Source organism: Hakea prostrata, chromosome 9 (genome assembly GCF_041222555.1).
Source record: "Hakea prostrata isolate BN-2017 chromosome 9, UWA_Hpros_2, whole genome shotgun sequence".
Taxonomy (NCBI): domain Eukaryota; kingdom Viridiplantae; phylum Streptophyta; class Magnoliopsida; order Proteales; family Proteaceae; genus Hakea; species Hakea prostrata.
Window position 1 is genome coordinate 52,680,908 of NC_142608.1, and position 22,718 is coordinate 52,703,625.

A 22,718-nucleotide genomic window follows, 5' to 3' on the forward strand; every position below is an offset into this window, starting at 1 on the left:
GAAAATTAAAGAAGATTCCCAAAACGTTTTGAAAGGATAATCTGTAAAACCTAGTTGAGTTTCCAATTTCAATATCCTTTTTTGGGCAAAGGACAAAAGGTAGTTTTGCTAAATATAAAATCAGATTAAAATAGGTTACAACCTCTAATATTTCATAATGTCCGTTCGAATTAATTCAGATAGGGCTGGTGACAAGCATGATAAAAAAAATTTCTTTAGGGCCTGTTTGGTTACATGAATCTAGAGATTTCAAATCTCTAGATTCATGAAATCTAGAGATTCATCTTTTTACACTAAAAATGTGAATCTGTAGATTTATGGGTATGAGGTGAAATCCAGAGATTTCATTTCTACTACAAAAATGCTAAATATTTGTACATTCATAAAAATCACAGATGAATCCACAGATTTCATTCCACATATTCGGTTAACCAAACAGTTAATTTTATAAATTATGACTCCATAGATTTGAAATTTATAGATATGAAATCTCTACATATTTGAAATTTCTAGACTCATGTAACCAAACAAGCCCTTAATGAATCCAACAAGAAAATATGCACACGAGCTCAAGTTTATACATTCATTACCTAAAAAGGATTTAGTTTATACAATTCTATTCCTTTAAGGCTTTATTTCTATTATATATTTAAAGTAATAAACTATTTTAAAAGTAAAAGATGTAGAGACAATGAAAGGCAAAAAGATTATTAAGTCAATCACTAATTAAACTTCTTAGGCCTGTTCAGTTACATGAATCCAAAGATTTGAAATCTCTGGATTCATGAATGCGAAATTTATACCTTCAGGATGAATCCACATTTACCAAACAATTAATTTTATAGATTATGACTCTATAGATTTGAAATCTCTAGAAATTTGAAATCCCCAGACTTATGTAACGAGAGGGGGAGACACTGTTGGCAAGGATCGAACCCATGACATCTCTACCAATCCTGCATTGGCAAACATGCCCTATTTTAAATTACACCGAAAAAAACCCCGAGGGGTGGCTCAGTTGGCAAAAGACTAATGCTTCCACATAGGAAGTCAGAGTTCGAATCCCCTCGGGGCCAGGGGTGAAGCCCCACCTATATTAATTATATAAAAGCTCCCCTAATTAAATTTGGCTATTCAACTTGGTTTTGGTTAGAATCAAAACTAATCTGATTAAAATTACAATTCATCAATTCAAATTCGATCTCATTTATATTGATTCGGTCCAGTTTGATTAATATGACTAAGCTTTGAATTTAGTATTCCATTTTAATTCCAACATACAACCATGGTCCGAAGTATCGGTTGGTGTAGCCGTGTCGGTAGCCGGCGACATCATCGAAACCCCGAAAAGTAGATTGAAGAGAAGACAGTTGTGCACCATCGTAGAGAGAGAGAGGGAGAAAGGGAGAGATCGCAAACTGAGGTTGCAGCCTTGCAAGCTTGCAGCGGTGGAGGAGAAGAGTTGGAGAGGGAGAGATCACAGAGAGGGATCACAGACTGAGGTAGTCAGGTCATGCGGGAGAAGAGTTGCAGCCTTGCAGGCTTGCAACGGTGGTGGAGAAGAGTTGGAGAGAGACAAAGCGGAGAGGGTTTTGGATTAGTTTTGTTACCGGCGAACTGAGAGAAGACCGGAATATTTAGTCCGTTGAAAAATTGGAAGAGCTGTGTATCAATTATTTTCTTCCTCTCTTCCGGCGGTAGAACTCACCAACAGCGGTTGTACTCATGCCACTGGCGACAAAATAGTTGATTTCGTCGACATTTCGCCGATTCGACGAAAAATCACCAATTTCCGATGATTTTCCGGCGACCATTTGTAACTTTCGTTTCAATGGCTAGCTTTGTGTCACCCAAGTCCAACATGGCGATATATCGTCGACATGAAGTACCATGCTTACAACCCTTAGAGGTTAGATTTTTTTTTCTTTTTTTTGGGTAACTCACAATTCTATTGAGGATGAGTAGAAGTGGATCGTGAACATAACTCAACCAACCCCTTTGTGGCCAATATTAGTTACTCCGCTAGTCCTATTAAAATGTAGTTTATAAGTGGTTTTAATGGACTAGTTCTACTAAGCCTGTTATTTATTTATCTATTTTTATATTTTAAAAAGATCTTAATTTTTTATTAAAATATAGTTTTGAAGATAGAGTTTTCTATTCAATAGAATAATATCCACATTTATGAAATATCCACAGGCTTAATGTTGAACTTCAGTTCTCTAAATATATTTGAAGTTTAATTTAAACTGAATGCCACCAAAATACCTTTTGCTTCAAATGCTTTTTATTTTCTATTCAAAATTTATTGTGGAGACTAAATAAGAATTTGTAATGATTTAAAAATAGTTAGCACAAACCATTAGCCACTGAACTCAAACTGCACCGAACCAAAACCAAACCCAAACCACACCAAATCAAAACTTTTATTTTGCAAATGTACCATGTTTTGGGCTAGGTGTTTTCAAGCACAAAGCCGTTACTCATGGAAATAAAAAATAAATAAAGAAGTAAAAAAGCAGTTTCAGAGGCCTCTTCAAAACAAAAAATTTGGCGCCCTAAACGTTCCATGTGAGGCGATCTCTCTTAGGTTTTCTCCATGACGAGAAGAAGCAGGAGAAATCAAACCAAGAAATCGTAAGTTCTATTACTGGGTTATTCTTCTCTGATACTGTTCGTTGGGTTTTACTTAAGTTCCAATTTTTCGCTACTTTCAACTCGATTAGTTTCAGGACTTGTGCTAGAAAACCAAAATTTTAGCGTCTTTAATGGGTTCCTATGTCTGGTAATCATCTTAAGAGATGGAGATACTGAATCGAAATCTCATATTTGTATGATTAGAATCCAAACGAAAAGCAATTAGGGTTCAAAAAAATTTAATTTTGATTCTGCTCCGTGCTTAGCGAAGTCAGGATTTATTATCAATGTCTGCTTATTGTTGAAATGCTGAAGGGTTTTGTTGTTCATGTTATATTGAATAGGGTTCGAGTTGATGAGATACGGCCTTGGGCTGACCTTCCTATAGAACTGCTGGAGCTCATTGCGTCCCTTCTCTGCGTAGACGATGTTGTCCGCTTGTCCTGTGTCTGTAAGAAATACCGTGCACTCCATGTGGTAAACCAATCTCCTTGGCTTATGTTATCTCCAGCGATTGGTGGCAGTAAAGGTCCTATATTCAAGTTCTTTGACCCTTCACAGGGCAAGTTCTATGTTGCAGAAGTCCCAGATCTAGGGAATAGACTTATGAAGTGCAGCAAGAGTGGATGGGTGCTATTTGTTCAGTTGGTCTTTCAGATATTCTTGTTCAATCCCTTCTCCAAGTCAAGGATCGAACTTCCTAGAGATGTTGAGGCAGTATGGTATCCCTGTAGTAAACTTGCTTTATCTTGTGCACCCACAGCCCCTGACTGTGTAGTTTTCTCTATTACTAGAACTTTTCGAGAGCTCTGTATTAGCATATGTCATCCAGGTGATTGTAAGTGGAAAACTGTTAAGTACAAAAATACTGATGGTGCCAACTTTAGGTGTGGAGATGGTCCAGTTTTCTGTAATGGATTAGTTTATTGTTTGAGTGAAACTTCTGATAATTTGGTTGGGGTATTTGATCCAGAGAAATATACTTGGAGTATCCTTCCTGTGCCTTCCCCTAAGCTTCCTCATCAAAGAGTTGATCAGCTGAAGGCTAAACACCTAGTCGATTTCAAGGGGAAGCTTTTATTGGTGTGTGTATATTATCCTGATAGGCCATTTATATTCAGACTGGATTTGACTGAGATGAAATGGGTTGAAATGGACACCTTGAATGGGGTAACAGTGTTTGTTAGTGCACTCTCTTCTCTTTCAACAACTGATATCCCAAGTATTTCCAGGAACAGCATATACTTTTCGAGGCAGCGTTTTACTGGGAAGTCTGCTTACTTATATTCTCTGGATGACTGTGTGTACCATCCTGCTAAGCAGTTGCATGAGGCAAGGAAAGTTCCTAAGACTGCTTGGATCGAGCCACCTAAGATGAGTCATCTTTTGTTTCAAGACACCCGTAAATGTTAGGCATTTTGTTGAAAGGATCTCTGAAATGTCTAATTATGTGAATTTCTTTGTTGCCTTTTTGTAAATGGTAAAAAATAATTTTTCAGTGTCTTCAGTGAGTTTTAGTGGATGATTGTGTTAGAAATTGAGTTTAGATTAGAAACCTTGTTAAGGTTTTCTATTTATTTTATTGTTTCATTCTAACATTTGGATGTAGCAATCAGCTTGGTGAAATTTCCTGTAGATAGGACTTTATAGAACCTGTGACTAACAACCTGCCTGTTTATTCATTCAATGACAAGTGAAGCGCCTTTAAGTTATTATTATTATTATTCTCTTGAAATAGAAATTGGCAGCTCAATTATATGCAAATAGTTGGCTTGAGTAGTTATGTCTTGTCTTAAGTTTGTTATTTATTTTTCTATAGCTAGAAATCTTTTTCTCTTTTAGTTTGTTCACATGAGAAGCGGTTAAGACATTATTTTTGATAAATACACATACACGCACAAAACTTCTCATTTGAACTGTACACCAGTGAAGCAAGCAACCCAGTCTATATTTGAATTTTACTGTTTATACATAGATATAATGTTTTATCCAACACTTTTCTAGTGGAAGAACCAGTAAGAATGGAGGGAGATGTATAATCTACAGGTAAAGTCAATGCCCTATTGAGAGTTTGCTGCTGTATCCAACTAGAAAACTTGAAAGCAGAGTTACTATGCAGAATTCCATATTCTTCATTCCTATTTTCTTGTCTTGCTGCCCAAGATATTTGGGTCAAATTGAGATGGGTAGATCCTTCAGAAAGAGAACTCATGCAGATAGAATATAAGAGGGAAAAGAGGTCGATGAAGTTGCAGGTTTATTAGATAATGGTATAGGTTCAAAAGAAGAAGAAGATGGTAACATTGTGAGTTAAAGGAGATTGAGAAATATTTAGAACTTCTATGATAAAAGTGTTGAGCTTGATAAAATTGTTAGAAGGAATATCAAATGTGGATGCAGAAGTGATGATCAAGGTGAAGTACATGGTGTGATTAAATTGATATTGAAGAATCAATCGACAGTTCTAATATAATTTGTGAAACCCCAAGACCAGACCAGGTTCTGATGGAAGAGACTTTTGCCAATGACTATCACCCAATTGTGATGGTTGACCCTCTGTTGCATTGGAACATAGTCTCATCGAAGTCGAGATTTGTGGTTGCCAATTGAATGGGTGAGTTTTTCTCAGCACTGGGGGAATTGACACAGAGACACTACCTTGTATAGATCCATACCAGTTAGGTATCCAGTTAGAGATGAAGCAGGTCCAACTTAAGTCTAACGTTTGGTAGGATATTTGGAACTTATTTTCTTTTGGGTAAATAATATGTTATCCTGTCAAATTTGAAAGTGTGGTACCTTTGCAAGTGTTAAAGAGTTGTGTGTGTCTATGTTTATTAGGTTTCCTTTGTTAGTTGGATTTTCTTCTTCTCAATAGCTAGCATCAAGATTTTATAGATTTGAGATGATGAATTATGGTATGATAGAGTGGTATGTGTGTGTGCAGTGTGCACTCTCCTAGCCCTACCTCCCTCTTCCTCTCTTTTTTTTGTTTCCCTTCTTTTTCTTGTGCATTCTTCTCTTTCCTTGCACCTCTGCTTTCTTGTAAGCTTTTCCTTTCTCCTGACCAAACCTCCACTAACACCCCAGTTGTAATATTGCAGGGACTAAACCTGGCTTAGCCCATGGTTGGGCTTAATTTTGATTGGTCTTAGATCATATGGATAGGGTTTGGACCAGATTTGTGTGGATCTGCATGAAGAACCTTGATAAGTATAATTATTGATGTTCTTCTTTGAAGAATGTATTGGAACTATTCTTGTAGATTAAACAATGATTCTGAGACTTGGAATATAGGCTATAGGTTGCCACTAGTGAGTTTTATCCCTTTTTTCTTTTTCTTTTTTTCCTTGGGTGATGCAGGCCTGGTATAGGGCTGCTATGGTGTGCTGTAATGAACGGGAGGGTTAGAAGAATTAGAAGAGGAGGAAGAAGTGAGAGAGTGCTCACACTCAGAGACTAGTCACACAAGCTCTCACAAATATAACTCAATTCATCTTATTCAATCTTAAAAATGTATCCTAACACAACCTGTACCACCGGGGGTGGTGGTCTAGTGGTCCCAAGCTCATTCCCAATTGGTTTGGTAAACCTCATGTCCTAGGTTCGAATCCCCTCTACTCCTCTATTTCTTGCATTGGACAGTTGTGTGCTCTTTGGCCTGGGCATGAGTGCTACCGGCTTCTGTGGACTATACTAGGCCTCCGGTGGTGCTTTGCTGATAGGGCCAGTGCTTGCGCTGGTAGTGCACAGGGCTAATGCTTACATAGGTTGCACTCGATAAAAAGTCCAAACATTGCGTAGCGGGGGGCGCTAGATCGCTGCTACTGCATCCCCTCTTTTCTTTACAAAAAAAAAATCCTAATACAACCTGTTAATAGGAAATAAAATGTGACTACTAATTGAAATCGAAACCCAAAACAGAGTCTAAAACCTTTCATGTTGGAATGCTAAAATAAGTAGAAACTAAAAATAAAGATAAAATAAAATATTTATTTAATTCCAACTCTTTCATATTGACATTTTATTTTATCAAAGGATTGACCATCAGTCTCAGTCACTTCCCTAACATGGAAAGAGGATTTGGTTATTATAAGGATTAAAGAGTTTTTGAATATGCTCTTAGATTGTCCAGTTGTTGAATTCGATTGCCCATTGTATCCACTTATATGGTTTACAATGTATAGGTTCTTCCTTCTTGTTTTAAATGAACCTAAGACTGATTCAATTTCTAAACCTGTAGATGAATTTGAATTTTGGGTTCAGCAGTATCAGCAACATAACACTCAGATATTTGGTTATTGAGGTCTATTGCCAATTTTTTTCTTCCAAATATTACTCAATTCCTTCATCAAGTTTAATGGTATTTCTTTCTTGTTATTTTATCGGAAGTTCTAAAGAAGAAGAAAGAAAGAAAGAAAGAAAGAAAGAAAGAAAGAAGGAAAGAAAGAAAGAAAGAAGAAAGAAAGACTTAGTTCATAGAAGTGTTCCAGAGGGGGAGAAATTTTGGCATTGAGATTAGCTCTATTGAGATAAGAAACAATAATTGATGTCTGAAGCAACTTATAGAGTAGATGTATGACTTTCATGAGAGTAACTTTAAGAAACAAAAAGTACAAAATCATGGCTTAAAAGTTTTTGAAAGATCATAACGGATCTGTTAGTTTTTTAATTCAATTTTTGAATTCAAGTTTTTAAATTAGTTTTTGAATTCAAGTTTTTAAATTTGAATTCAATTCTGTTGTAAACGGCTCTTGTATAACAACCATATTTTGCCATATTTTTCAAGTTTATTTATAAATATATACATAAGACTTACCCATTAAGGTAAGCAACATACTTATCAAAATTAGAATTCTTCTCTCCTTTGTTTCATGGTATCAGAACCAAGGTTTTGAGATTTTCCCCCCAAAACACTACATCTTCAATGGCCACTACTAACACCCCATTCCCCATTACCAATCTCTCCAACCTTGTTTCTGTCAAGCTTGATGGAACAAATTATCTTATGTGGAAGAATAGTTAAAATTCATTTTTATTACTTGTGATCTTATGCATCATCTTGATGGTATTGGATCAATGCCAAATCAAACTATTACTGCTAGAGGAATTCAAACGCCGAATCCAGCATTTCAAACCTGAAGAAAGAATGATCATTTTGTTCGAGCATGCATCAATGCCACCTTCATACCATCTCTTTCTTCTCATATTCTTTTGCACAATTCTTCCAATAATAGTCCACTGCTCAAAGGACTTATCTTCATAGTGAATTGCAGATGATCAATAAAGGAACGAGCACAATTACGGATTATCTTTACAAAATTAAAGTTCATTGTTGATTCCTTAGTGGCAAACAATGACAAGTATTAAGATAACGGTGAAATATTAAGGAAATAATCGATTGCATTAAATTTATGGATTAGGATCGTTTAGTTTAGTTAATTAGTTTACAAAAATTGAATCATTCCACTCTCACATTATCATTAAGAAGTGAATTCTAAGACTACCCAGAGGAGTATGGTGTTCTATTTTAACACTTTGCATACACATATTAAGTTCATCGTTGATTCCTTAGTGGCAAACAATTACGGATTTTCTTTACAAAGCATGATGCAATATTATGAGACAATATGCAAGTATGCAACTAACTCTAACATGCTAGTCTCTATTGGCATACACATATTAAGATAGAACACCATACTCCTCTGGGTAGTCTTAGTCACTCTCCCTCAAGGCTCTTAAGCACGTCTTTTGGGTTCTCCACAATAATTGGGTCCTGGCATTCTTCTTGGACTTTCCATGGTTGGGGTTTAGGTCACCACTCTTTCACTCCACCATTGGTATGAGTACTAATGTGTGTCAGGGTTATACCTAGCCCAATGCACGTCATCTACTGAGTCACATATATTCTAGGGTTGGATACTTCCATTCCTCGCCTCTCGCGATCCTTTCTTGTATCTTTCCCCCTAGAATCATCTTCTCCTTCTCGTCTACATAGACTCTTAACCCTATTGCTCATCCACATATAATAAACGGGAAGCTCTTGTGTCCCCTCATGCTTCTCACACTCTTGGGCGCCCATGAGCGTAAGTTTATTATGTGCGGTCCTACCAATGAATGGCCCCCACAATGTGATTTGTGTCCTCTCATGGGTTAGCTATCGGCCTTAAGGGCCCACAAATCCCCATTACTGCCACGAGTCACTCGGCCTCAATGCCCCTGCCGATAGGGTGTGATATGACAGGGTTTCCTAGCCAAACACTTCTAAACAAAACCTAGGTATATCAACCAGTAATTATGGAAAACACCAAGAGGCACCATAGGAATGTGTACCATACCACCGCCACTGATGTCCCAAGACAGAAATGCCAAAAGGGCATTCCCCATTGCACAACCACAACCTAGACAATCGCATCTCAATACGATTCCACAAATATATAGTATCAAGGTCCAATCATAATAGAATCATTCACGTTCATACAAGTATGCAGGTTAACATAATAAAACATATTCTAAAAACTATAACAATATAGAAAAGTCCTAAAACAATAGCTAACATATATGCATGCAAGTTCTATCAAAATAACGAATATAATTATGTGAATTGTGAGTGAACGTACTCATCTTAAACTCTATTCGTAAACCCCGAAGATAAAAGATCAAAGGGCAAGTCCAAAATCACCAAATAAACCCTAAACAAATAGATATTGAACATAAGGAACAAACCCTAAAGGATCGAAGTCAAAATGGGGAAGTTGCTGTTACTGCACACCGTTGGTCGCTTGGGGCGACCAAGGTAGTCGACCAAGCCTCCGTGTGCGGACAGAAAACCTAAGTTTCGATGGGAAACTCCTCGTTTGAGTTCCAAATACTTAGAAATTAAGAGGAAAATTCTGAAATAGTATATGGAGACTATCTATGAGATCTAAGCATCTAACATAGTCATCAGAGCGAAGATCTAACAAATCACATAATAGGCCTAATCCGCAGATTCTCACGGATAGACTAGAGTGAATGGGAATTCACTCCAGAGATAAAAAATTAGTAGATCATGATCCAAAAACAACCTAGGAATAGATCTAGCATAGATTAGAAATCCAATCATTCAAATAAGAATAAGATCATGAAGATCATGCTATGTTTAATACCGAAATCACATTGTGTTGTCCATGGAAATGATATAGTGAATGGGGAGAATGGATCATTACAGTAGCATAAGATCCTTCTCACAATCACAACAATGGGTAGAAATAGAAGATAGAATAGATCTAGAGAGTACAAGATAGAATACTAAACTTGTTGAAGAAGATTCAATGGGGGAATCTCTTATGGATGCTTGGGATCTTCCTTGGTCTTGAAGAGGGAGCGCTAGGGTTCTTCTCACGTTTTTCAACATCTTAGAGGCAAAGTGGTTCGAATTAGATCAACGTTTGTATATATAGGGCTTTAGAAACCTAAACTTCCACAAATACCAATTCTGCCCCCGCGCCTTTCCCCCCTCGCCCCCCGTGATAAGTTGATTTCATGCATATTATTTTATATGATTAATTAACTATATTTCCATGTATTTACAATTGTTTTATATCAATTTACCCTAATATGATATGAAAATGAATATGTTGCACCCTTTCCTTTAATTTCTATAATTTTGGTGATTTTATATATTTCCTAACAAATTCTAATAAAGATTTATTACTTTTACATGTAGGAATTATCAATCAAATCTGGGTATTATTGCAAGAGTCCTACCTCGTCAAAACATAAAGAGAATGAGTCCTGCGCTTCTTGTTTTATTTCCTTTTGGATTTGATCAGAGGAAGAGAAGAAGAATCCAATTCAAATAAGAAGGATAGAGTCCGTTTGGTGTCTCTGTCCGTTTTGATCAAGATATTCATCGGTGGTCATTGGTGTCCGATCGGCTGATTTTGGAGGAGAGCTTCCGCGTCTTGGTCTTCACCCGGTGGGATTTGCTTGGAGTCTCTGTTGTCCATTTATACATCACACTCCTTGGTTGTCGGGCTCGGTTTGATTCAACTCTTTGTTTAATTAATCTATAAAGGATAGCAGCCAAGGCTGGAGGAGGCGTTTTTGGGAGCTTTGGAAGGCGTGGGGTTGAACCAGAAGCGTTGGATGGCTTTGGAGTCTGAGCTTGGGATAGTTTTTCTTCACCTTCTTCAATGTTCTTGACTCTTCGGTGTTTTAATTTCGTATGAACTATTTGTTTTTCTGGATCGTTAGCCTATCTTTGATTCCCCCTTGACTTCATCAATATTTTTGATATTGTTTCCCTGATTGGTTTTTACTTCTATTCTTCATGCTTTTGATTAATTGGCCACTAATCAACTGATTTGTTAATCATAATGAACCGAGAGGGGTTTATGTGTTTAGTTCATTGGAGTAAAGCCATGAATTACATGTAGGATAGAGATATCTTCTGGTTTGTGTAGTTGTTACATGGGATCCCGTTTAATGATTTCTCGGTTGTTGTAACCCACATAGAATATAGTGGGTTAGCATTGAGGAATTTCTATTGTACTTGAGAGAGCTAATAGATAGGAAGGGAATCTCGACTATCAATCGGAAATATTTCTCAAATTATGCGGGAGAGGGTGGGAATGCTTGTTATGGTGATCGCCCCTAGGTCTTAGCAATTAATAATCTCAATTTCTTTCAATTTGCAATATAGTCTAGTATTTTTCCTTATTATTTGTTCAAATAATTGGTATATTTTTGGTCTTAATCTTAGTCTTCGAGGTCGTCTTTATCATTTCTTGTTCGCGCCTTGCGTTGTCTTTTTCACAACCCTGGGCCCGGCCGGCCGGTGCAAAAACAAATTTTTGGTCTCCGAAAGCCTCAACCTATACTTGGGTCATTTTCCAACTTAAGAGAGAGTCTTACTTAATTGTGTAGGACCTTCCGAGGATGTCATCATAGTACTCATAGTCCATCTCCCAGGTCTATCTTCATTCAAACTACATCTTCTTTCTAAGTCAGACGGGGTTTACATAATAGGATCTTCATTAAAGATTTCCGGATTAGGGTTTTGCGGGAATTCACAGAAACTCTTGGTTCTATGCGTCTATTTTCTTCTCTCTGTGGCGTTGGGAAATTTACTATAAATAGCTTTGCTTCGATTTTGGTTCATGATTATATCCTTTAACTGATTCAAGATCAATCACCTGGTTTTCCTTTCCGAAGGAGAGCTATTTGATTAAGAACTTGGTGTAGGAGAACCATTTTCAACTTTTTATTTGGTAAGAGGTATGAGGAGGTGTTCTTTTTTTCTTTGGACAAATTACATATAGATCCCTTGTGTTTGCAATCAATTACATCTACTATCCCTAAAGGAGGAAGAAGAAAAAAAACACACACACACACACACACACAATTTTAGATGCACCCCTGATATCCCAAGTTAGGAGCACCCAGTTAGGTATTCCCCAATCATAGTCGCACCAAGCACACCATGCAAAGTAATAAAAGGCATCTATCATCACTCATGACACATCACCATCATATAAGCATGAATAACAGTAAATATAACAGATACAAGACTAATGACAAGTATAGCAAAGCAAGCAGTTTATTATAGCATTAGTTCAAATGTACATGCAATTGTAACTTTACCTATTTCAACTAAAAGTATTGGTAATCATGCTAGATCTCACCAAGTAAACACACTAACAGGTTCCAGAATACCCCTAGGTTAAGATTATAAGATTATATTAGGGTTTGAGAATCAAACTGAGCAAAATCAGCATCAACACAGCCACTGTGACACAGCTCGTCGATTAAGGCAGTTGATTGGGTCAATCGACTGCCCCTCATTCGAGCATAATCCCAAGTCCAAAATTCAGACTTTTGATCATCCATCCTCGATTTGATTTTGGATTGATTCAAGTCCGAACTTCGTTCTTAGAACTCCAAAGAGGTCACTAGGCTTCAAATCACAGAAGAAGAAAACTCTAGATCCACAACATCTTCTTCGACAAGATCAGCCCTTGATTCATATATAAGAATCCATCTTCTGGCATGATCCAACAGGGATCATTGATGGAAAATGTTTAAACTACTCAAATTCATCACTATAGAATTTTAGAGGAAGAAGACTACTCTCAAATAATATAAAATTTGAATAGAATAAGATAATGATCAACTAACTTCAATTGGATTTGAAAGTCAAAGTAAAATCCAAGATTTCTTCGTGAATAGAGGTATGTTCTCCACCAACCATGTGTGCTTCGCCTTTACTCAGTCCACAACAGCCTCCACGAATAAAATAATGTGTAATTAGGTCGTGGATGACTTTAAATAGGGTTCCAGGGGCAATTTAGGGTTTTATTCTTGAAGTCTGACTAGCTTGTTGCTTGAGGCGATTCATTAGGTCAATCAATTGCCTTAAGCAATCACCCCTAGTACTTTTTACTACTTGGGTGCTTTGTTTACCTGATTGATTCCTAACACAGTTGTAACATTAACCAACATGTGGAGGGGTCTTACCTTGCTTGCGGACTTCTTCCAACTTGACCTTCCTCGCGCTGGAAATCCACCTATCCAGTCCATCTGGGTTCTAGCGGGATCCTCTTCCGGTTCCCAGTAAGGCAGGTTATTCACCAACAATATCAAGATCTATGGGCTCTGAGGCCAAAACATGGGCCTTAATCTGGATAGCCCATAGCTTCTTTTGGCTATAGCTTTGGGTACTTGGACTTGCGATATGGATCCCGAGTTAGGATTATGGAGTCATTACACCAATCAATTTGTCGAAGTTGCCCAATCACAACTTTAGGGGGGAAAAAAAAAAAAGAGACTCAAGGATTGTTAAATATGGTGATGGAGGTGTGATATCTTTGTTTGGTGCCATAAGACTAGAATCGAAATACTTGTGAAAAAATTGAAAGAACTAAATTAAAAGGGAAAATGCAGAAGATGAGATCCTCTGGATTAATTAATATACAAAAAGAGAATAAAGAAATGTTTTAAGGCTCTACTATCCAAGATTGTTAATGGTATTAACAAGGGAGAGGGATAGAAAAGAGGGTGAAAAGAAGCATTCGTAAAACCATTTGTGCCCCTCTCGGAAGTGGATTTCTCACGGATGAGTATGTCAGTCACCATCAAAGGGAGAAACAAGGTCGATATATACCAGAGTATACTCAAAATCTCAAGAAGCATGTTACCTTAGTTGCGAAGAAAGATGCCCTAGAATTCAGGGAGGCAACACAAGCCTAGCAATTAGGGGGATATGGCATTATACTTAATTAAAATGCTATGGAAAAAAAAATCAAGTGAAAAGGAAAATTTTAAATGTACGTAGTCCTTCTAAAGGATAATCACTAGTTTGATGTTGAAGAGAAACATATAGTTTTCATTTCTATAGTATTTCTTTTGTAATTTGGATTTTTTAGTAATTCCACAAAAGATTTGAGAATGACATTGCATCTAATTTCTTCGCCAGTGGCATTGCTACTGTTTTCTGGGTTGGAGAAAGGTGCAGAGAGATGTTAACCTTTTAACCTTTCTGTTAGGGTGAATGTGGGGCAATGGTGGTCATTTTTTTTTTTTTTTTTTTTTTTTTTCTTTTTCTATTTGGGGTGGTTTCCAACAATGGGGCCAATGGCGGGTGAAGGGGGATCTCCATAGTTTTTGGGAATAGGGTGTGGGAGTAAAATTGTAATTTCATTTCTATTAATTTGATATAATGGTATTATGGTCATTTTATGTCTGACACTAACACCTATGTAACAGTAGGAATTCAACCTGAGTTTATGCCTAGAAATAGAGGTTCCAACATAAAATTTTTCTATTGAAAAAACATAAGGTTGTTTTGGTCATAAAAGTGATTGTGTATCCTTAATTGGCTTTTTTGGATACCACAGTGAAGGAAAAAGCAAGAAATCATTTTTTGGGTTAAAAATGACTTAAAAATCAAACCTCAAGGGGTCCAAATGAAAATTATCCAAGAAATACTTATTCAAACACCCATTTATGCGTGTGCCCTGAGGTGGGTTTGGGGGTCCTGTATTATGTGGCTCCATATAATTATAGTTTGGTCGTATTATAATTGGAACAGAGTTTTGGGTCAATTACTTGTTCAAAGATAAAATTTTAATAATATCGGGATTACGGTTTTGGGATTCCCTATAAATAGTCTCTGTGGAATAAGGGTGTCAATACGGTACGGTATCGGTAATTCGGTACGGTATGGTACCGTACCACATTTCAAAACCGTCCAACCATAATCGTACCGTACCATATAAATTTGGTACGATATGAAAACGGCATTTTAAAAATGGTTCGGTACGGTTTCGGTATGAAATCTGTACGATAAAAACGGAACGGTTCGGTATATGGTACGGTATGAATTCGGTATAAAATCATATCACTTTGCTAATTAACCTTAATTTAGAAGGGCACTCCAATAGATGAGAAAGAGAAGAGATTGATTAAGCCAAATAACAGCCAAGGGAAACATACCCTTAAGATAGCCTAAAGGACATGGATGAGACAAAAAAATGGAGACAACATTAGCTATTCTGAAATTCAAAGTTGCCTACATGTTTGTCTATTCTCTCCTATACAAGATAACATTTTTTAGGCTTCCAATATAAAGAAACACCCATATAAATTTCATACTTGAAATGCTTGGAAAATTGCAAATACAAATTAAACGCTATGCTTTCTTGGCACTTGCTGCTAGGAGGTTAATGGTTACTAGGCAAATAGGCAACTTGTTTGGTGGGGAAACAAATAATAGAAATACAATCCCAAATTATCACAAGTTGTTTAGAGACTAACTGGTTAAGATCTACAGAAATGGAAGAACCATATATTACAACTATAGTCCTTTAGCACCTTGGTTATTCACCTATTAGGGTTTAAAGGTTAAACTAAAATTACAAAACTAACCTTAAAAACGGTATTCGGTAATTCGGTACGGTATACGGTATGTACCAACGGTATACCATCTAAAACCATAATCGTACCGTACCAAATTCCAAAAAACGGTTTCGGTACATACCATACCGAAGTTGAATTGGTATGGTACGGTGCGGTTTTAAATGGTATGGTACGGTATGGTTAAACGGTTTCGATACCATATTGACACCCTTACTGTGGGATAACCTAGGTAACAAGGCAAGCAAATGGGTAATACTTTGTGAGGTGTGAGTGGTGAGATTTTCAAGAATAATGGAAAAACTCTTTTTTCTTTAGGGTGGGATATAGGCGATCTTGCCGAACCAAGTTAAATTCATTGCGTTTGTGAGACTGTTTTGCTTGTGTTATTTTTCGTGGTTGTGCATTAGTTCCCAACAAGTAGTATCATAGCAAGGCTTGATAGATCACCACTGGAGGTATGCAAAAATCCAAGAAGAGGAACAATGCAAGGAGAATGAAGAAGGCTTCTAAGTGCATATCAAATGTATGATTATCTATGTTAGAGATCGTGAAGTCCTTCTTTTATCCACTTTTTTTTTTTGTGATTGTTCGACGATCGGAGTTAGAATCGTTGAACGGTAAAAGAAAAGAAAAGGAGACGACGACAATGGGATCGTGCAATTCTTGGGAAAAAAGAGAAAAGAAAAGGAGACGACGACAATGGGATCGTGCAATTCTTGGGAAAAAAGAGTAAAGAAAAGAAGAAGATCGATCAATCATCAGAGAAAAATAAAAGAAACACAGTTTGGCATTCAACCGTGGGAGAGAAGAATTGAAATAAAAATAAATTAATAAAAAAAAGGCTGAAAAATTGGAATGGCAATAGAAGGTGGAACCGAAAGAGAAAAAGAAAACAAAATTTTTGATTTGGTGGGAAGAAAAACAAAAATAAAATAAGGGGTCTTGTTTTCACTATCGGATCGGTCTCGTACAAAATTGTTTCCTATGGGATTCTGTGTAGAAGGTTTCTATATTAGGGGTTCCTAAGGTTTTTGGGCGTTTCAAACTCAGCGGAGGTGACAAATCGTAGAGGTTGGTATTGATCTTATAGGTTCGTATGGAGATCAACAGTTGGGTTATTTAGGTTGATGACGGGTACGGGGTGCACAGATCAGGTAACTATATAGGCTTGCAAGAAGTGTTAAAATAGGTGGAGCTTTAGTTGCCATTCAAGGAAGGGGTACGCATTGATAGAATTTGTAGGTTGTTTAGATATTGAGTGAAGCCGAATCTGGAAAGAGGCGGGTGACTTTCGCTTCCGTTTTGGAAAGTGGCAATGATCTCTTGCAGCAAGCTGCAGCATTAGAAGAGGTGGAGCCATGTCACATCGTACGAGGGGGTTTGAGTTGTACTGGATATCCTAGCTAAGGGGTGTGCACCATGTTAGTTTAGGTGATGGTGGTAAGGCATAACCTGAAGGGGATGTGGGTCATGCAGCAAGGTGTGGTGAATACATAGAGATGGGTGATTGTAGAGTGATATCAGTGATGGTTTTCTTTAAGGTAGTTTGCAGAATTCAAGCCAAGGTGGAGATTGTTGGTTTAGGTATCTTGTATGTTGCATGTCCATATAATTATAGTACGGTTGAATTTGTAACTAGAATAGGCTTTTGGGTCAATTACTTCTATAGGAATAAAATTGTAATTATATAGAATTAGGACTTTGGGATTTTTTATAAGTAGTCTTTGTGGGATAACTTAGGTAACAAAGCAAACAAATCGGTAGCACTTTGTGAGGTGTAAGAGTGGTAAGGTTTTTGGTTAAAAGGAAAGAAAGAAAAGAGAGTGGCAAGGTTTTCATGAATAGTGAAAACCCTCTTTTTTCCTTTCTAGTGGATGTACGCGATTTGCCAAACCACGTTAAATTCCTTGTGTTTATGAGTGTATTTTGCTTGTGTTATTTTTTGTGATTGTACATCCGTCCCCAAAGCATTATGTACCACGTAGTTCCTTCGTCTAAACCTAGGATTCTATAGAATAGCTTTCTCGTCTCAATGAAAACGTTAGAAATTCTGTGGAGGTAACCTTGAAAATAAAGCATAACATTAGGTCCTTCAAATGTTAAAAATTCTCAATCGATATTCGTCTCAATGAAAATGTTAGAAATTCTCAATGAAATGTTAGAAAATGTTACATTTAATAGGTACCTTCTCTCTCCCCTAATCTAGTAAGCAACAATTGATGCAATATACTTTGAAGCATAAAACATAACAATAGATCCTTAAGGGTTAGTTAATAAGTGCAATCCTCCCTCACTAACTAGTTTTGGATTAATAACATAATCATCTCTCAGCAGCTGGTTAACAAGTAGAAAAAACCTAGAAAATAATTTCAACCGAGTTTTCCAAAATATCAACACCCATATGACCCTTATGGGTTAGTCCTTGTGTAAATCCACTTTTTGCGACGGAAACTAAAAACTGTAGCATAAAGTTCACCTAATCCACCGCCTAACAGCTTCCATTGTATCACCTGAACTATATGCCACGGTTGCTTTAGAGCCATCGCAAATAGTGATCAATGTTGTTTTCATGTGGTTGAATAATTTACCACGAAAGTTAGATTCCGTTGAATATAACAAGTTACAATGGGAACAACAACTAGTGGTTTATAGTAACCATTTAATGGGGGGGGGGGGGGGAGTTATAACAAAGCTTATGCACTTATGGGGATTTGACTCCCACTGGATTCAAATGATACATGCTCTTATAAGCTCTACTTCTTTCTATCAAGCTCAATGAAACACCTTACCATTGGTTCTCGGCAACCAGGGGACTAAGACAAGGGTGCCCTTTAAGTCCTTAGATGTTCTTAATTATCATGGAAGTGTTTTCCAGATTACTTGTTGAATATAGGCGACTAAATCTCTTCCATGGAATTAAGATGGCTAGAAGAGCACCAGATATCTCACATCTTTTTTTTTTGCAAATGATACTTTCATTTTCTGTCGAGCTGAAACAAATGATATTCTTGCACTTAAGGCGGCAATAGAATTGTTCTCAGACCTCACAGGACAGGAAATAAACTTGCAAAAAAGTGGAGCCATGTTTAGCATAAATGTCCCCACAGATAAGAAGCAAGCTCTACTGTCTATCATTGGAATAAGTGAAAAGAAAAAAGATATTATGTATTTTGGAACAAACTTATAAATAATTTGCAATTCAATCTAAATAAAATGACGACAAAGTTGGCCATGTGGAAAGCGTCTAATCTCTCTTTTGCAGGTAGGGAAGTTCTATACAAGTCAGCTCTTCAACCACAATCTATCTACCACATGCAATGTTTCAAATTTCCAAAAAGTCTATGTTCTCAAATTGACTCAATATGCCAACGATTCTAGCTGGGAAACCCAACTAAAAGAAAACAACTGACGTTAGTTTCTTGGAACTGCTGTTGTAGGTCAAAAGAAGAAGGAAGGCTAGGCTTCAAAAAAATGGCCAACATTAATGAAGCATTACTAATCAAGCAAGGGTGGAGAATGCTGCATGAAGAAGAATCATTGTGGGTCTAAGTACTAAAAGCAAAATACTTCCCCAACACATCTCCTTTTGATCCAAAAACAAAGAGAAAAAAAATGATCATGGACCTAGAACAACATCTGTGCCCTACTACCTACTCTGCAACAGATGGTGTTCAAACAAGTGAGAAATGGACAAAACACCTCATTCTGGTTTGATCCAAGGGTAACAAACACTAAAAATCATCTTGTGGGGGACCAACAATTGGGGCCTTGGCCGCATAACTCAACAGTGGAGCAAGTAATCAACTCTGACCTTTTTAGAAACAAGGAATATTCTCTTCTCCTCTCCCTTAACCCTCATACTTTGCTATCCATTAGTCAAGATTCATGGATTTCACTGGTTTCGTCTAATGGAATCCTGTCAACAAAACATGCAAGCGTAGCTCTCCAGAAAATGAGCCCGTCCACAAATGTGATGGGAAGCAGGAGCTGGTGGAAATTTCTCTGGAAACTCCCAATCCATCCAAAGTTCAAAACTTTCTTCTGGAAGCTACTTAATAAAGGCCTACCTCTAGCCACAACAATACCTTCATGGATCAATGCATCGCCCCATTGAAGACCTTGTGGCAATGCCAATGAAACCTACTAGCACCTGTTTATCTCCTGTGAATGGACCAAATAGATTTGGGCAGCAGGACACTTGGGTCTCCAAACGGAAAACATTACAACAAACTCATTCTATTCTGGATTTGTGTGAGACCATGGTTCGAGAATGGGGGATGGACATCTCAACAAGGAAATGGAATATGTCAATTTTCATCATTACATGCTATTTTGTTTGGAAAGAAAGATACTCTGTAACTTTTTCAGATTATTAGCCAAATATAGGGATGGTGCTACAATCCATCTCTAGTTGGGAGGAGGTACTTAAATTGTCACCAACTATGTCTCTTAAAACTCAAGAAACACAAGATAGACCAAAATGTCAATGTATGCATATGTGACAGCATAAAAAAATACACTTGCCTATTTTGCTATGTGCAGGCGTATATAATCCAGGGGTAGACAAAGCAACTTGGAGTATGGGGATTATATGGAATGGGAAAATACAACACTTGAATAAAAACACTCTCAACAAAAGGACAAAGGCACAAGCTATAATCTAGGAATCCAACAAGGTCTCAAATTCGCAATCCAACAACAAGTCACAATGTAGGAAATATGGTACAATGATGAGGGCCTAGCTCATCTATACCTTCAACTGACGAACTCTTGTTGGCCCTTAAATCTTATTCCTTTGTTGATTGAACTGAAAGATTGTATTAAAACTCATATTATCATGTTTAAATCCCCATCCTTCCAAAAAACTTTTATCTAGCTAGCTGCTATGGTAGTTATAAACTGCAACATGTATGCATGCTATAATTGCATTTCCTAATTTTTATAAAAGTTTTTACTATAAAAAAAAGTAAACCATTTAATATGGAACCTAATTACCACTCACTCATTTACACTGCTATAGTAATGAATATTTGTGACGGTAGTTGAAGTCCGTGGCAAATATATAAGTTGGATCCGTAGTAAATAGTCAGTCAAGTGGGAATGAAGTTTTTTTTCCCTTTTCTGGGTGGCCTTAATACTACAGTAATTAATTACCGTTGTATAAAGTGGAACTAATTAAGACACCTTTATATTGTAGTACTTTTTTTTTGGGGGGTCAAGTATTGCAGTAAAAAGTCTACTCAACTTTTTATTTATTTATTTCCATGGTATAATACTGTCTATTACACAAATGTAATTTCGTAGCAAAAGGAACTTCTTATAGTGATATAGGTTTCATCTAAAAACCAAAAACACTTATATTGGCCTCATCGGTTAATTATACAACGACATTGCATGGTGAAACCCATAAACATTAGCACAATTAGCCAAATCTTCAAAGCTATTTTCAAAAGTTGGCTTAAAATCAATGTGGATAGGACTCAAGAACATTCTAGGAACATGCCATCTTTGGGAGTAGCATGAGATCATTTGGGAAGATTGATTTTCTACCTTGCAAAACCTTGTGGGGGTCAAATTGCATTTGTAACAAAAGCATTAGCAGTACAAAAGGCTTCTTTTTTTTTTTTTTTTTTTTTTTAGTTAAAAGAGATTTTTATTCAAGAGCAGAGTTTGAAGAAGAAATGATACAAAGATCTTTCAACCACAGAGTGGAAACAGGCACCAAAGTCGTGCTCTTAGTCGACATTGTCTTCCTAGCTAGGTTATCGGTAATTGAGTTTGCCAACCTAGGAACATGCTCAAAAACACAAGACTCAAATCTACTCTTCAAAAACAGGATATCATCTAAAATGGCAGTGCAAAAGGCTTCACGAGTGCCAAAAGGATTGGATTTGGATCACATTATTTAGAAGGAGATAATCATTATGTCGTGCAACTATTACAACATGTCAACATCCTAACTAAGACCAGGCATGGAAGATTTTGCCCATGATACAAAACTCCTAGAATTTGATGCAAACCTTCACACACATTAGAGTCCAACACATTAGCATCACAATTATTAAAAAATTATGTTACAACCCCACAGGGAGTACTTAATTAATGCTGAGAGCTGAAGGTGATCAGTTAAGTTGATATCCTTTTTTTTCTAAGAAAAAAAATTCCTAAATCCGATGAGAAGGATAATCTATAAAACCTAGTTGAGCTTCCATATTCATAAGCAATCTCAAATCATAATTAAGTTTATATATTCGTTAGCGAAAAAAATTAGTCTATAGAATTCTATTCTCTTAAAGGTTTTATTTATATTATAATTAAAGTAAAAACAAATTTTAAGGATAAAAGATGAAGAGACAATGAAAGACAAAAAAATAAACCGAGTCAATAACTAATCTTAAATTAAAAGATACATTGAAATTTAAATTAGTTTAAGTAATTATCGTTATACCTAACATGGTAATTAATACAGATATCCCTAATAGTCTAAGGGCCTATTTGGTTACATGAGTTTGGAGTTTCAGATATCTAGAGATTTCAAATCTGTGGAGTCATAATTCATAAAATTAACTGTGTTGGATAACCTGAATTTGTGGAATGAAATCTACGAATTCATCCTGAAAAAATATCTGGTCGACATGATTTTTTTGAATGTGCAAATGTTTAGCGTTTTTATAGTACATATTCACATTTTTAGTGTAAAAATATGAATATCTAAATTTCATGAACGAGTATAAATCTCTAATTCATAAATCCAGAGATTTCACGGATTCATGTAACCAAGCAGGCCCTAAATAAATTTGGCTATTCAATTTGGTTTCGGTTAGAATCACTAGTTCTAGCCTCTAAACTGAATCCAAACTAAGTCTTATTAAAATCAGAAGTGGGGCTGCCCTAGGCCACAACCCTCCCTCCCTAGTTTTTTTGTAGATTTCTTGATAAAAGACCGTCTAACCTTTATTTTTTTATTTTTATTTTCAATCTGTCGTGGGTAGAGCCACAAACCAATGGCTAATGTCTGTCTTTATAATAACTTGCTATTTTATTTGGTTTGAAAGAAACAATTTGGTTTGCAATAGCACTCCCCCAAACCCGAAAAGAATTTTATCTAATGTAGATAGATGGGTTAGAGATCTACATTTACTCCAAAGGGTTGGGAATGCTATAGAAGATGAAGAAACACC

At 36.6% G+C, this 22,718-nt stretch overlaps 1 protein-coding gene across 1 annotated transcript; it reads left to right on the forward strand.

Annotated features, from left to right (window-relative positions):
- Positions 1-2,558: 2,558 nt before the first annotated feature.
- LOC149005525 (F-box/kelch-repeat protein At1g57790-like) lies at positions 2,559-4,130 on the forward strand. Its single transcript, XM_089169236.1, has 2 exons — positions 2,559-2,637; positions 2,982-4,130. Exons 1-2 carry the CDS (start codon positions 2,600-2,602, stop codon positions 4,048-4,050), a joined length of 1,107 nt encoding a protein of 368 aa, XP_089025362.1. The 5' UTR covers positions 2,559-2,599; the 3' UTR covers positions 4,051-4,130.
- Positions 4,131-22,718: the final 18,588 nt, after the last annotated feature.

What these genes read in the sequence shown, in the direction of transcription:
- LOC149005525 (XM_089169236.1), top strand. Translation starts at nt 2,600, where the DNA reads ATGACGAGAAGAAGCAGGAGAAATCAAACCAAGAAATC. An exon ending in AGAAATCAAACCAAGAAATC is followed by an intron (nt 2,638 to 2,981) that starts GTAAGTTCTATT and finishes TATATTGAATAG; the next exon opens with GGTTCGAGTTGATGAGATAC.